At 41.3% G+C, this 13,377-nt stretch overlaps 2 protein-coding genes across 2 annotated transcripts in view; one reads left to right on the top strand and one right to left on the bottom strand.

Moving 5' to 3' along the window:
- Nucleotides 1-58: 58 nt before the first annotated feature.
- Nucleotides 59-5,969, top strand: mrps7 (mitochondrial ribosomal protein S7). Its single transcript, XM_084072923.1, has 5 exons — nt 59-120; nt 2,008-2,199; nt 2,894-2,957; nt 3,059-3,226; nt 4,456-5,969. Exons 1-5 carry the CDS (start codon nt 74-76, stop codon nt 4,675-4,677), a joined length of 693 nt encoding a protein of 230 aa, XP_083929049.1. The 5' UTR covers nt 59-73; the 3' UTR covers nt 4,678-5,969.
- A 789-nt stretch (nt 5,970-6,758) lies between these two features.
- The window catches only part of nup85 (nucleoporin 85), a 14,048-nt gene continuing 7,429 nt past the window's right edge, over nt 6,759-13,377 (bottom strand). The window contains exons 10-19 of the mRNA XM_084072896.1: nt 13,035-13,166; nt 12,796-12,902; nt 11,877-11,960; nt 11,653-11,718; nt 10,999-11,150; nt 10,780-10,897; nt 10,171-10,271; nt 9,422-9,573; nt 7,735-7,836; nt 6,759-6,941 (exon numbers count right to left, since the gene is read on the bottom strand). Coding sequence (XP_083929022.1) covers nt 6,843-6,941; nt 7,735-7,836; nt 9,422-9,573; nt 10,171-10,271; nt 10,780-10,897; nt 10,999-11,150; nt 11,653-11,718; nt 11,877-11,960; nt 12,796-12,902; nt 13,035-13,166 — 1,113 coding nt within the window. The 3' untranslated portion in view covers nt 6,759-6,842. The remainder of the gene's footprint in view (nt 6,942-7,734; nt 7,837-9,421; nt 9,574-10,170; nt 10,272-10,779; nt 10,898-10,998; nt 11,151-11,652; nt 11,719-11,876; nt 11,961-12,795; nt 12,903-13,034; nt 13,167-13,377) is intronic.

The following is a 13,377-nucleotide window of genomic DNA, read 5'->3' as shown; positions in this document are numbered from 1 at the left end:
TGTCTTTTTCCACGCAGGCATCTGATAGAGGTCCTGATGCGGGGTCCTCGTCGCTGACAGGCACATTTCCAAGATGGCGGCCTCCATCACTGGTTTGTTGCTAAAACCTTGGACACCAAGGTAACTATTAATAACATGTTATAGTTTACTATTTAGGTTCTGCCACAGGGAGCACCAAGATGGAGCTATAGCGTTCTCCTCTTTACTTGCTAGACGACTGAAAAAAGCAACACCGCCATCCCATAAACGCTGAGTGGAGGATGTTATGTCACATCATAAATATCATTGTGTTAGAAAACTGCATCCACTTGTGGCGTTAGCGGGTCAAATTTGATTTAAAAAAATACAAAATACAAAAAAAATAAATATTTTCATTATTTTTTTTTCTCCCACCTCATAGCTGACTTAATGCATTCATATCCATGTAAACACTTTTTAAAATATTATGTTGGGTTAGGGCTAGGGTTTCATCTTTCAATATATCTAGTTTTCCATTATAAAAATGTTAAAATTCACTCATTAAATGTCCTATAATGAAGGCAATGGATAATGATGTTATCTAGCTAGAATAGAATAATTAAGAATAATAATTTTCAAAAAATATATATACTTGTTTTCTTTTTTTTTACTTTAAAAAATGTTAAAATTATTAAAAATAGTGACCCTAGTGGTGTTAGGGTCATTTTTGACCCGTATACCATAGAAGGTAAAAAGTAATTTATTTTTCATAAACTCAAACAATATTTTACTCCTGATAGCAAATGCTAATTGAGGACAAGTCTCTCTCACTCTCAAACATGTAAACATTGAATATTGACAATTTGGGGGGAAATGAGCCACACTTCTTTGCCGGGTCATTTCGGACCCTAACACCACAAGTGTCACTTTTTTTTTTGAGACCATCAGAATTAATTAAAATGATGATAAATAATTTTGTTGCATTAAATGGCTATTTCTGGGGATATCATGAAACCTCGTTCCAATAAAGAAATGTAAAGGGTACTTTTTACCTATTCAAACTTGAAAACGGGTCAAAAAAGACCCTAACACAAGGGTTAAATATACAATCAGGGGCTCCACTCAGAAGTATACTACAGTCTGGCAACAGTTTCTGTCATACTTTGAGGAAATGTTTTCTACTGTTGCAATATAGCCATTTGCCATTCTTTTCCCCCCTTCCCTTTCCCTCTTCCTCCCAGTTATAGTTGATCTATTTATTTTACAGATTACATTTCACATCTAAAAAAATCTGTTCCATTCCTTTTATATTGCATTTAGTTGTTTATCATTATCTTTTTTTCTTTTCTCTTTGAAAATAGCAGATCTACAAGCTCACTGTGAGCTTATCGATCGGCTATAGTATTTTCAAATGGTCGAAAAGTAGGGCTGATGAAGTGGTTTATGTATGTTTTTTTTATGAAACAAAAACTTAATGCCAGACACAAAGAGGATATACACATTTTCCGTACAGCTGCAATGTTGGCGAGGTTAACATTTTTTAACACAATCAGATAGGACTGTTCTGTTTGGATGCATGGGCTGTCAAGGGTTGGTATTGCAACTCTAGATGCCAGATATTAAAACTAGCGTCTAAGAGTTGCTTGCGGTTACTCCACTACAATCATATATTTGACAGCTTTAGTTGCATTGCAGACTTGGATTATTAATAATAGATAACATTACATCAAGTGATGAATGTTGCATTATTATAGGTTAATCTATCCAGCAGCACATAGTCATTAAAATCAGCCCCACGTTTACCAGCTGCAACATTTAAGTGATGAAAACATTAATGCATCACTAATTAATTACAATACAATAATATGGTTGTGAAATGAATATTCTGCATAATGACTACTTTTATGTTTGGTGCTGTAAGTATGTTTTGCGCACACAAACACAAACACGCACAAACCCAAAAAAATAAACGGTGCTACTGTCCAAAGGGCTTTCCATTCACACACTGACAGATCAACTGCTATAAAACGGTGTCTCTCTGGCTTCCAGGGTGCTGGTGGCGAGGTGGAACCGGTACAATCCGTACTACCTGGACCCAGAGGTGCGTAAGGAGCCATACAGCGTTCCAGAGACGGAGCTCAGTGCCGAGGAGAAGGAACAGAGGGAACTGAAAGCTGTCAGACCCATAAAGGCAGCCAGCAACTCACAGTCCAGCTCCCCGTTCAGCGACCCAGTCGCAAGGTACTGATTGAACACATGTCACGAGTCCTTAAAGAAAATTCATATTCACAAAAAAAGTCTTGAATATTGCTTAAAGGAGTAGTTCACCCAAAAAATTACTTATTTTCTATCAATTACACACCCCATGAAGCCTTGAATTCATGTAGATTTTCTTGTTTTTGTCGCATTCCTGAGACAATAATTTGATGACGGGGTCATCGGTCCATAGGAGACTCTTTGTGACTCTGAGTCTCCGCCGGTCATCAAATGATTGGCTTAGGAATGCGACAAAAACAAAACCATTCCTGAACTAATCCTTTAAGGTAATTCATCCTAATCGGACTCTATGACTATTATATGACTACTATGCAAGCGAGTTTTGCCAAGGGAGGAACTGAAAGAAAAGCTAATTTCTAATAAAAATAGCACCTGGTGGTTTCTTGAATACCAGAAGCACTTCTGATAGTTTCATTATCTTTTTTTGTAACATTGCATATTACATTGAAAGCATCTTAAACGTTTCATGTTTATTTCTGTTGAAAGTTTGGTCTTACATTTTATTCTAGAATTTTGTATGCCATCTAGAATCTAGATGGCATACAAAATGTCTTTACAAGACTTTAATCTAAGTTCCCAATACTTGCAGCCAACCTGAACCTGTATACTAGGCTTGGGCTTGTGCAGCTGGCTAACTGCTGTTGTATTTTCTCCACAGTAAGTTCATCAACATGATGATGAAAGGTGGAAACAAGGTTCTTTCCAGAGACATCATGAATCAGGTGAGGGAACATGGTAGATTGCGAGGACACTGCTCTCCTCTGATCCTACTATAACATGACAGCATATTATCTACAATAACACTTCTGTCTCCCTCTGACAGACGTTGGAGAGCATCAAGAGGAAACAGGTGGAGAAGTACCACAAGTCTCCTGAAGGCAAGAAGGAAGACATCGAGTGCAATCCGTACACCATCTTCCACCAGGCTCTGGACAACTGTAAGCCTGTCATCGGTCTGGCCAGCATCCAGAAAGGAGGCAAGAGCTACCAGGTCAGTGAGATGACACTAACAGAACTGCATGAGAATTAGTGGTGAAAGAGGTAATCAGATATTTTACTTAACACATTGATTGCCAAGATTGCATTGATGCGTTCTTTCAAATGCATCACTTGATGGCCAAGATCGCATTGATGCGTTCTTTCATTTCTTGGGGAAAATTACAAGGGGCGACCTAACACAGCTTTGGAATGATCGATCGTCACTCAGAGAAGTAGTATGTGGATGTGACGTCCTTCCAAAAAAACAGGAAGCCATCCGCTTCCTGTTTGGGATTTTCAGAAAAACAGCTGCAACTCAGTTTCTTTTTTTGCATTGAAAACCACTAGAAGCCCCAAAATGGCGGATAGCGGTCGGAACGTTGTCGTTCCTATGGATACACAGATCCGTCCGCTAGCCCACGGGGACTATTTTGTTTGTGTTTTTGGGACACAATGTCGGTTCCACAGAGTTTCAGATATCATCGGATTGAGGTAATTATACGCTGGCAAGGGGATAGATGTTTAATATCTTGGCAATCAATGTGTTAAGTAAAAGTAGCAATACCACCATATAAAAATACTCTGTTACAAGTAAAAGGCCTGTGTTCAAAATGTTACTTAGAGTAAAAGTACAAAAGTATTGGCATCAAAATATACTTAAAGTACCAAAAGTAAAAGTACTAAAATGTTTGAAGGTAGCAGATCTACAAGCTCACAACGTGTCGCTGATTCACTGATGAGAATCAATGTAAATATAACATAAAACTGCTCTGTTGCGGTTAGTTAACTTTTTTAGCAAAGGGCTTGTTGCTCCGATGTCGTCACGTCATTGCATTCAATAAAATCCTCTTAATGGGAGCTATTTGGACCTTTCTGCACCAACCTACAACATCCAAGAAAGTAGTCTTGTGTAGCCAAACTATCAGAGAACTCCTCCTACGTATGAAACACCATGGTGACGTTCTAAATTCAATATAGATTAGCGGCTAAACAGTGCCAACAACAACACTGCTAACAAACCTATGCCCACTCATTTGAAAACCAATATCACCCTCCTGATATGAAGGACTGCCCTAAATAGATAGATCTTTATTGATCATGAGGGCAATTCAGTCGTCATAGCACCACAGTAAGGATGAAACAAAGATAAAATAAGTGTTACATAACTGTGTTCCCATAGTAATCATTGAAGCTGAAACTGTCTCAATAGTGTCCCTCCTCCTCCTCCTCCTCCTGCCTCAGGTGCCCATCCCTCTGACGGATAACAGACGTCGATACCTGGCCATGAACTGGATGATCACAGAGTGCAGGAAGAACAAGCACCGACGCACGCTCATGTACGAGAAACTGTCACAGGAGCTGCTGATGGCCTTCAACAAGGAAGGGAACGTGATCAAGAAGAAGCACGAGCTCCACAAGATGGCCGAGGCAAACAGAGCGTACGCACACTATCGATGGTGGTAGTGTTCCCCTTCAAGTGCAAGAGACAAATTGAGAAAATAAAAATGGGGGAAAAAACGTAATTATGTGGGTCTCGGAACCACATGGCAACGCCGTGGCTCCAATGTGGATGTCAAACTTCAAGTGACCAGCCTGTGACATCAGTCATCTATGACAGGGGTCTTCAATGTTTTTCAGGCCAAGGACCCCCTAGCTGAGAAAAAGATGTAGCAGGGACCCCCTCTATATTGTATAAAATTGTATTTGAGATAAAACCTTTTTTTTAACTTGGTCTGCTCTTTTTTTCCCTCTACACCTATAGCTCTTTGCCAAAAATAGCCGAAAATAGCAGATCTAGCCGAAGGCGAGGCGGTGTGTGCTTGTAGATCTGCTATTTTTGGCTAAAGTTCTCCTCAGAAAAGGAATGCTAGGGTTCAGTTGGTTAATGTAAAACATATATCACACAAAGATTTGGCGGCCCCCCTGTGGTAACTCTGAGGACCCTGTTGAAGACCCCTGATCTATGACATATGACTCGAGATTTCAGCTAACCTTTGACTTCCATTGTAAACTTTAAGTTTGTTATTTCAAAAACATGTGGGGGAAAAGTTTGGAGGTTATTACTGTATGTGACCTGTCGGTGTGCTCTAGAAATGTGTTGTTGATCAGTGCAGCGGTTTGTGAGATTATCTCTGGACACGTACAGACAGACCCTCTTCTAGATTGCTCACCTCCGATGAGCCATACTATAAAAAAAATTATGTTCTTATGAACTTTCTGACGCAACCAAATGCTTATGTTCCACACTAATTGTAAATAGTGAACACATGGTGAAAGGACAATGAAAGTATAAACAAAAATGACAATAAAACTACTACAAAAAAATGTAAGTCCCTAAATAAAACAATAACTTTGTTTAATATGTAACTTTATGCTCCTAACTTAACCATGCTCCTCCCTCTCCTAGCAGAGGTCAAAGAGAGTGTGAGGAGGGAGGTGGGCTGCTTCTACGCTCCTAACCTTAAAAGGACCGAAAATTAAGATTCACCAGGACCAAGATCCAAACCCACAACCTTCTGTTTGTGAAACCATAGCTTTAGTCTTGCACCACCAGGCCTTTCACGTCAAATAAATAGTTTGAGTTTATATTTAAGGTTAAAGGGAAAGGTGGCAGGACAAGACAAAAATCTACAGCAAACACCAACTTACTGATGATCAGGGTTCATTATGACAACTGTGATTTAGATTTATTGTTTAAAACCACCTGTTGGAACATGTTTACTCTGCACCCAGATTTACTTTTTCATCGAGATCAAACACAGAGATGTTTAGTTTTAGCCTTTGTATAATGGCATTCAAATTCATACCTATTTTTGTCATATCTTAGCAATTTCTGAACTATAGCAGTTTTAATCAATCAAAACTGTTGTTTAATCAAGTAGTCTACATTTGCTGTCGTCACTTTGGATTGTTACATTAAATTGTTTTTTTGTTTTTTTTTACAATTTAGAGTAGCCAATTATTTATTTATTTTTGGCTTCTCGTTATGGTATTATGACGACAGCTTCTCTGATTAGTTTAATCGTTTTTAATTGCTAAAGTACCACTGTACACTCATCATGCCATGCAGCATATCATTGCTGTCGGGCAGAATCTTCGTACCTCCATATTACAACTTCTTAATGTTTATTACGTAAATGAATGCCCTGAAAATAGCAGATCTACAAGCTCACGATGAGCTTGTAGATTTACCCAAGACCAAATCATCCCCTACCTACCTGTGCTTTAGTCTGGCGCCATCCGATGGTGGAGATCTGCAATGGTCTACATTAACTTACCTTAAAACTCTGCTCCGGTAGTACTTGGATTGGAACACGTGTGTACAGTATTGATTATAGATGTACTTATCTGCTACATGGAACATTATTTGTCTAAATGTGTTGCCGTGTGTACTGTAACGGTATGATGTCATTCCCCGTTCCCTGCATGACAAAAAAAACATTATGTTTCTCTCAATGGATGTCTCTTTGTTGTCAGATACTCTACCTCAGAAGACTGCACTTCAATTTACTTGTTGGGGAAATCAGAACATGAGAAGTGTTTTTTATCAAAGAGCACATTTTTTTTATTTGTTACGTTTTATATACAGTACAAAAACAAAGAAAACAATATTGTGGCTACGGCCACATTCAACAACAGGCCTCCACCGTCCCCTCTTTGACGATGGCCATGGCCAGGTTCCTGGCCAACGCCAGCCTCAGGAGTTCCACCTTGGTGATGTCTTCTTCCTGAAATGACACACAGAAACCATGTATCTCCTTATTTAAACTTTTTATGTTGTTTCTGTTTGCTTTTTTTGTCGTAAATGAATGCACTACTTCATCACACTACAGTGTCACACAAATGGCAGATCTACAAGCTCACAACGCATGACAAGGCGACATGTTGAGAGGTTGTAGATCTGCTATTTTGTTTTGTACTTTTAACAGGCTTAAAATAAATGAAAAAAACTCAAAACTAAAATACAGTCTGCCTTGGCTGCTAAAAACGATTTAAGCAGTGACTATGATCAGCCTTCCACCACTGTGGATAATGGACGTAGAGAGGTGTACATGGATTAAAGCAAAATAAAATCTCACGACCCCCTCCCCAAACAATATGTACAATTATGATGTTTTAATAGTATTGTTCCTGCCGTTACTAGTCTCGCGTAGCCAGACAACTATTCCACAATCTCTGAATGCTATATAGAGTCTGGAACTACACCTCCCGAAATCCGAGAGAGGGAACTGGCACTTCCGTTCACGAAAATATATTTTAAAATGAATCTTTACATTTTATTCTTTAATTTCCATTTCTGCTAAGCAGCAAGCTAAATATACTTAGATGATTTGTATTTATATTAGGATACATTTGCGCGACTGTAAAGACGAAACCGTGCCCATCTACAAGCTCTCAATGTGTCTGCGTCGGATTGAGAGCTTGTAGATAGGCTATTTTGGCTGCACAACATGGAAGACATGCTGGCCTGAATGACTGAAGTCATTCGTGGCGACTGCGAACTCTAACGGATGGGTGTACCTGCACGGGTCCGTCTGGTCCGGGAGCGCTGGTCTGGAAGGAGGACGTCAACTCCTCCAGACAGAACATCAGCTCGTGGGTTTGTTCTGCTGAGAAGATCACCTGAAAAAGACCAAGAAACAACAATCAATGAGGTGCCACTAACGAATTGATATCAAAATACTACCGTTGCTCTATAAAGCATTGAATAGTTTAGGGCCTAAATGCATTCATGATCTTTTGCGCTACATCATGAACCACCCAGACCTCTCAGGTCATCTAGGGTAGGTCTGTTTTTTTGTCCCTGGAATCAGAACTTAACGTGGAGAAGCAGCGTTTAGTCTCTATTCACCACATATTGGGAACAAACTCCCACAAAGCTGCAGGTCTGCTGGAACTCTTTGTTCTTTTACATAAAAGTCTCTTTCCTGCTGCCTTTCATTGACAATTTTCAATCATTCTTCTGCACTGTAATTTTACTTTTTATTTTTTATTGTAGTTTTTTCTTCTTTTTACGGAATTCAAATAGTCAGAGTGCCACATGGTTAAACAAATCATCAATCATATAAAGTTAAAAAAGCAGGGTTTAAAAACAGATGTGACTAAATTCAACACGAAAATACCCTCTGAAACAAAAACGTTTTCAGGCCTATTTTAAAAGAGTCCAGGGTCTGTGGTGCTCTCAGGTCAATAGGAAGGCTGTTCCATAGGCGCGGCGCTGCCGAGCGGAAGGCCCGGTCCCCCATAGTACGTAGATTTGTATCAGGGACATCGAGGAGGAATCTGCTTGTAGATCTGAGGGTGCGGGTGGAATTTTGTGGAGGCTTAATCAATTTCTGTAGGTAGGGAGGCGGCATGTCCATTTATGCAGTTGTGGGTGATTAGTGGGACCTTGTAGTCGATCCTGGCTGGCTGAGACGGGGAGCCAGTGCAGTGAAAATAGGATCGGTGTTATATGATCATGCTTACGCACTCTCATTAGGATCCTGGCAGCGCATTTGGATGTATTGCAGCTTCTGAATACTTTTGCAAGGAATCACAATGAAGAGTGCGTTGCAGTAGTCCAGTCTAGAGGAGACAAAGGCATGGACAAGCTTCTCTGCATCTGACAGGGTTAGGTCATTGAAAGTCAGGTGAGGGTCGAAATGTAACACCCAAATTTGTGACTGAGGAGGAGAAGGGGATGACCTGACCGTCGAAGATGAGATGAGATATGGGGCATGACTGGACCTTGATTCTATTACCTTAATAAACATTGTCATAAATACTATAATATAGTATATATATATATACATATATTTTATGCTTCCAGTCGCTATTTTAAAGTTCTTCTTTCAATCACCATGATATGTGTTTTGGTAAATTATGGTCCCATTTATTTTAAAATTGATGATAAAGTAGGGTATGCTCTAGGAGGGGCGGGATGATTTGATAGACAAGCTGCACAACCAATAGCATTCATTCCCCGCCCCCGCTCTTCACTGACAAGCTACCCTAACCCAGCCAATAGCGTTAATTTCCGGGTGCATAGGATATGAAGCGAAATAGAAAGATGGCGGATTTGAAATTGCTGAAAAATAGGCTTCATTTACGGTCTGTAGAGTCTATTGGCGTAACGCTGTTCATTATTTTTACTGTCTATCATTCGAACCCACAACCTCTGCGGTGGCGGTGGGCAGGCACTTTACCATCCCGAGCGCTGACTGACCTCTTTCTGCTCCATCAGAGGCATGGCGTCGGTCAGCAGGGTCCACCAGAAGCTGCGCGGGGCGATCTTGGCCGTCATGAGGGAGAGGAGGAGCTTGGCGGCCTCTGTGAAGCTCTTCTCTTCATACAGCTTGTGGAACTCGCGGTACTTCCCTGGAGGTTGGAAACTTGGATTAAAGTTTTGTTTACAGTCCAAAAGTGACAAAACATGACATGAAAACGTTTTGAGAACCACACTGCTTTAAACATTATAATGTTTCTTGCTCTTCTACATACAGCCGACCAGCTGAAGAAATCGCAGATTGAGGCTTTATATAACTTGTGTGAAATATCACACCAGTTGGGTTTTATGGAAGATGCTTCTGTGTATTCTATTGCTAGTTTGACCAATTCACGTAAAAAAAAAAGGGGGTTAAGCCCATTTTACAGTATACTGTACTCTGTGCTGTGTCACGCACCAAAAATAGCCGATATACAGGCTCACAATGTGTGTGTGTGTGTGTGTGTGTGTGTGTGTGTGTACACACGTGTCATGTGACGGCCCAACAGCGACTATACGGTCAAGTGTGTAGTGATTTAACGTCCCCTCAGCTGATGTGTTGATAAAATTAACCATGTGACAAACAGTCACAAGTTCACAAACTGCTGTTAATGGCTGGCCCTGTGTGTGTGTGTGTGTGTGTGTGTGTGTGTGTGTGTGTGTGTGTGTGTGTGTGTGTGTGTGTGTGTGTGTGTGTGTGAGAGTGTTACCCAGGAAAGTGAGTCTGTCGCTGAGCAGCATGGCTGGACCCAGGTTGTCAATCAGGTCCAGATCTGAAAAGGCCCCTCGTGCACAGTAGTCCTGCAAGAACCTAACACACACACACACACACACACACACACACACACACACACACACACACACACACACACACACACACACACACACACACACACACACACACACACACACACACACACACACACACACACACACACACACACACACACACACACACACACGCCATTCTTAACCCTAAATCTAAAGCCTGAGTCATACCTTGAGTGTCAGTGTTGCACTACGAAAATAACCGATCTAGGTCGGCTATTTTCGGTATGCAACACTGATGCACAACAAGTATAAAGAATAAATCAGAAATTTAAAACTCTAAAACCTAACCTCTAAATGCCTAATCCTGACCTCAACCCCATCCTGAATCTTTCCCTAAATCCCTAAATCAAGAGGAGGCCTGATCTTAAACAAATCAGGAATGTGGTCCTCATGAAATGGATTAATCTAATCCAATGCTGACTTGGGGACACTGATATGCATCACACTGAAAAGAACAACATTGATGACTGTTGTGTCATTGTACGGACCTCTCTGATATGAGGGTGGCGAAGGCAGCGTCCTTGGCTCTGATGGTCCAGGACAGAGCTGACCCCAGACGGCTGTTCCTCAGGGCTCGCTTGGCCATGATCTTACAGATGCTCCTCACTGGAGAAACCATGTGACAAAACATACAACTGTTAATGCTTAAGTGTAGATATAGGAGAGAGCAAAGAGAGAAAGATCGACAGACCGAGACAGATACCTACCCTGTTCAGACATCTGTCTCTGTTCACAGATGCGGAGCACCTTGAGCGCCTTCCGCTCCGTGTCCAGAGGAACTCGCTCAATCTGCAGCTCCAGGTAAACACGACCAAACTCTGGACAATGGTCAAAGTAGTCCACTGCCAGCTGCCACAGACTGCACATGGAAGAGCCGCACACACACACACAGTTAAGCACATGTACCCTTTCCCTAGCATCCCAGCAGCATTAACAGTCTAGAATTGCGTGGAAGCCTAATAATCAGGGATGGGTATGTTAGGATTTTATCGATTCCCCATTTCAGTTCCGAATTTGGAGGAAAAAAATAATAATACAAGGTCAAACATTTATACTCATAAAATTACTCTGGCCGAGGGAAATCATTTTTGGAGGAGCACAGGCTATTATCCATATCCGCTCTAGACCAAATCAGACAACTGCGAAACGGGTTGATCCCAGTCTGGTATTTACTATAAATTGTACAAACTGCATTTGATAATGAACAGCTATTAATGTGTTTAGTAACCGATAAGCTAGTTATTTTTATGGGTACCGGCCGGTCCACTTTGGATTAGGTTCCGACTTGGAACTGAATTTCAGTACCCTACCCTACTAATAATAACACATAAATATGATATTTGGCGGCAGGACAGTCTCACCTGTGATGAGTGAACAGACCAGATGCATACTCCAGAAGGAGAAACTCTCTCAGGTTGGATCCAAAGCTGAACACAAAACAAAACTTCATGCCACAAAGATGTCATGGCGTCTTTGCATGGTCATAGTTTGATGTGATTGTGAATACACATAGTTTGTTGTCAACACACATAGATTGATGCTAATACACATTTTCATGGTCTATATGAATACACATAGCTCTTACTGTAGATTGTGTGACTGCAGCAGATTGCAGTGATCCAGTAGATCCGTCAAATGAGCCACGAACCACCAGTTGTTCAGAGCGATACTGTAAACCAACAGACACAGAAATATTATCGTTAGCCAAGACAAACTGACTATTACAACTGTAAACCACATACTTAACCCATTCAAACCGGGAGCGTCATTTTTAGATTTGTTTGGGCTATTCAAAAATAGCATATATTCAAGCTCATAGCGCGGCAATGAGCTTGTAGATCTGCTATTTTTTGAAAAATCGAGGAAAGGTTGTGCAAATCTTTGCTTCTGGGGGGGGTCCCTGGAACAGAATATTTTACAAATGTTCACTTTAAAAAATATTTAGTGCCGCGCTATGAGCTTGTAGATCTGCCATTTTTAAATAGCCAAAGAAATCTTAAAATGACACAGATGCGTTCCCGGATTGAAAGAGGTTAGAGGAGCACTTCACCCATTTTCAGATGATCGGTCCTACTAGCTTACTTACGGCAGACGGCACCGTTTGTGTCTACTCACTCTGTGTCTCATTGGTGGGCTGTGGACACTTCAATAACCTGCATACCAGTGAATGACATCATCCAAGCTAATAGAAACTACAGCCTTTTCTCTTCCCGGAAAGTTAGCATTATGCTGAAACAAGATATAATTGAAACTGTCCACAGCCCTCCTCTGAGACGCAGAGTAGACAGAAATGGTGCCAGCTTATAAAGAGCATTAGAGAGGTCCAATTGAGTGTGTGTGTGTGTGTGTGTGTGTGTGTGTGTGTGTGTGTGTGTGTGTGTGTGTGTGTGTGTGTGTGTGTGTGTGTGTGTGTGTGTGTGTGTGTGTGTGTGTGTGTGTGTGTGTGTGTGTGTGTGTGTGTGTGTGTGTGTGTGCGCGCGCGCGCGCGTGCGCGTGCGTGTTACCTGCAGTCTTTGATGACCTGGTGGATGTCAAACTCAAAAGCTCCCAATAGAATGCTGTCCAGAGGCTCTGGGACGCTCCTGGAGTCCAGGAACATGGTCATGCATGACTGGAGAACACACACACATATACACACAAATAAATTACTCAACGTGCCCATAAGGGGTGGAAAATAAAATCGATTTATAGATTAATCGCGATGCTGACATGTATCGTGACAGTTGGGGGCGGTATCTCTTACCTGTGCGTAGTAGTGCAGTTCCGTGGGTTTAACGGTCGGGTGGCAGTATAATAGTCTGGTGATCAGGAAGTGGTACCAGGTACTCAGCAGCTCCTTGTGGTCCAGCATGGTGTCTTCATCACCCACCAGGATCTACACAAGAGACACAGAAGGAGACAAAAAAATGGAAGTCATAATGTTTAACCCATTAAGACCGGGAACACATCTGAGTAACCACTTTTACCATTATCTTATGCTTGGGCTATTCAAATCTTTGCTTCTGGGGGGTCGCTGGAACAACGTATTTTGAGATAGGGGTCCACGGCAAAATACATATCATTTTGGGTGGCCCTTGACATGAAAA

Source organism: Gymnoscopelus microlampas (genome assembly GCF_963454915.1).
Source record: "Gymnoscopelus microlampas genome assembly, chromosome: 11".
Taxonomy (NCBI): Eukaryota; Metazoa; Chordata; class Actinopteri; order Myctophiformes; family Myctophidae; genus Gymnoscopelus; species Gymnoscopelus microlampas.
Note: the sequence above shows the minus strand (reverse complement) of the source record. Positions and strands in the feature narration are given on the sequence as shown.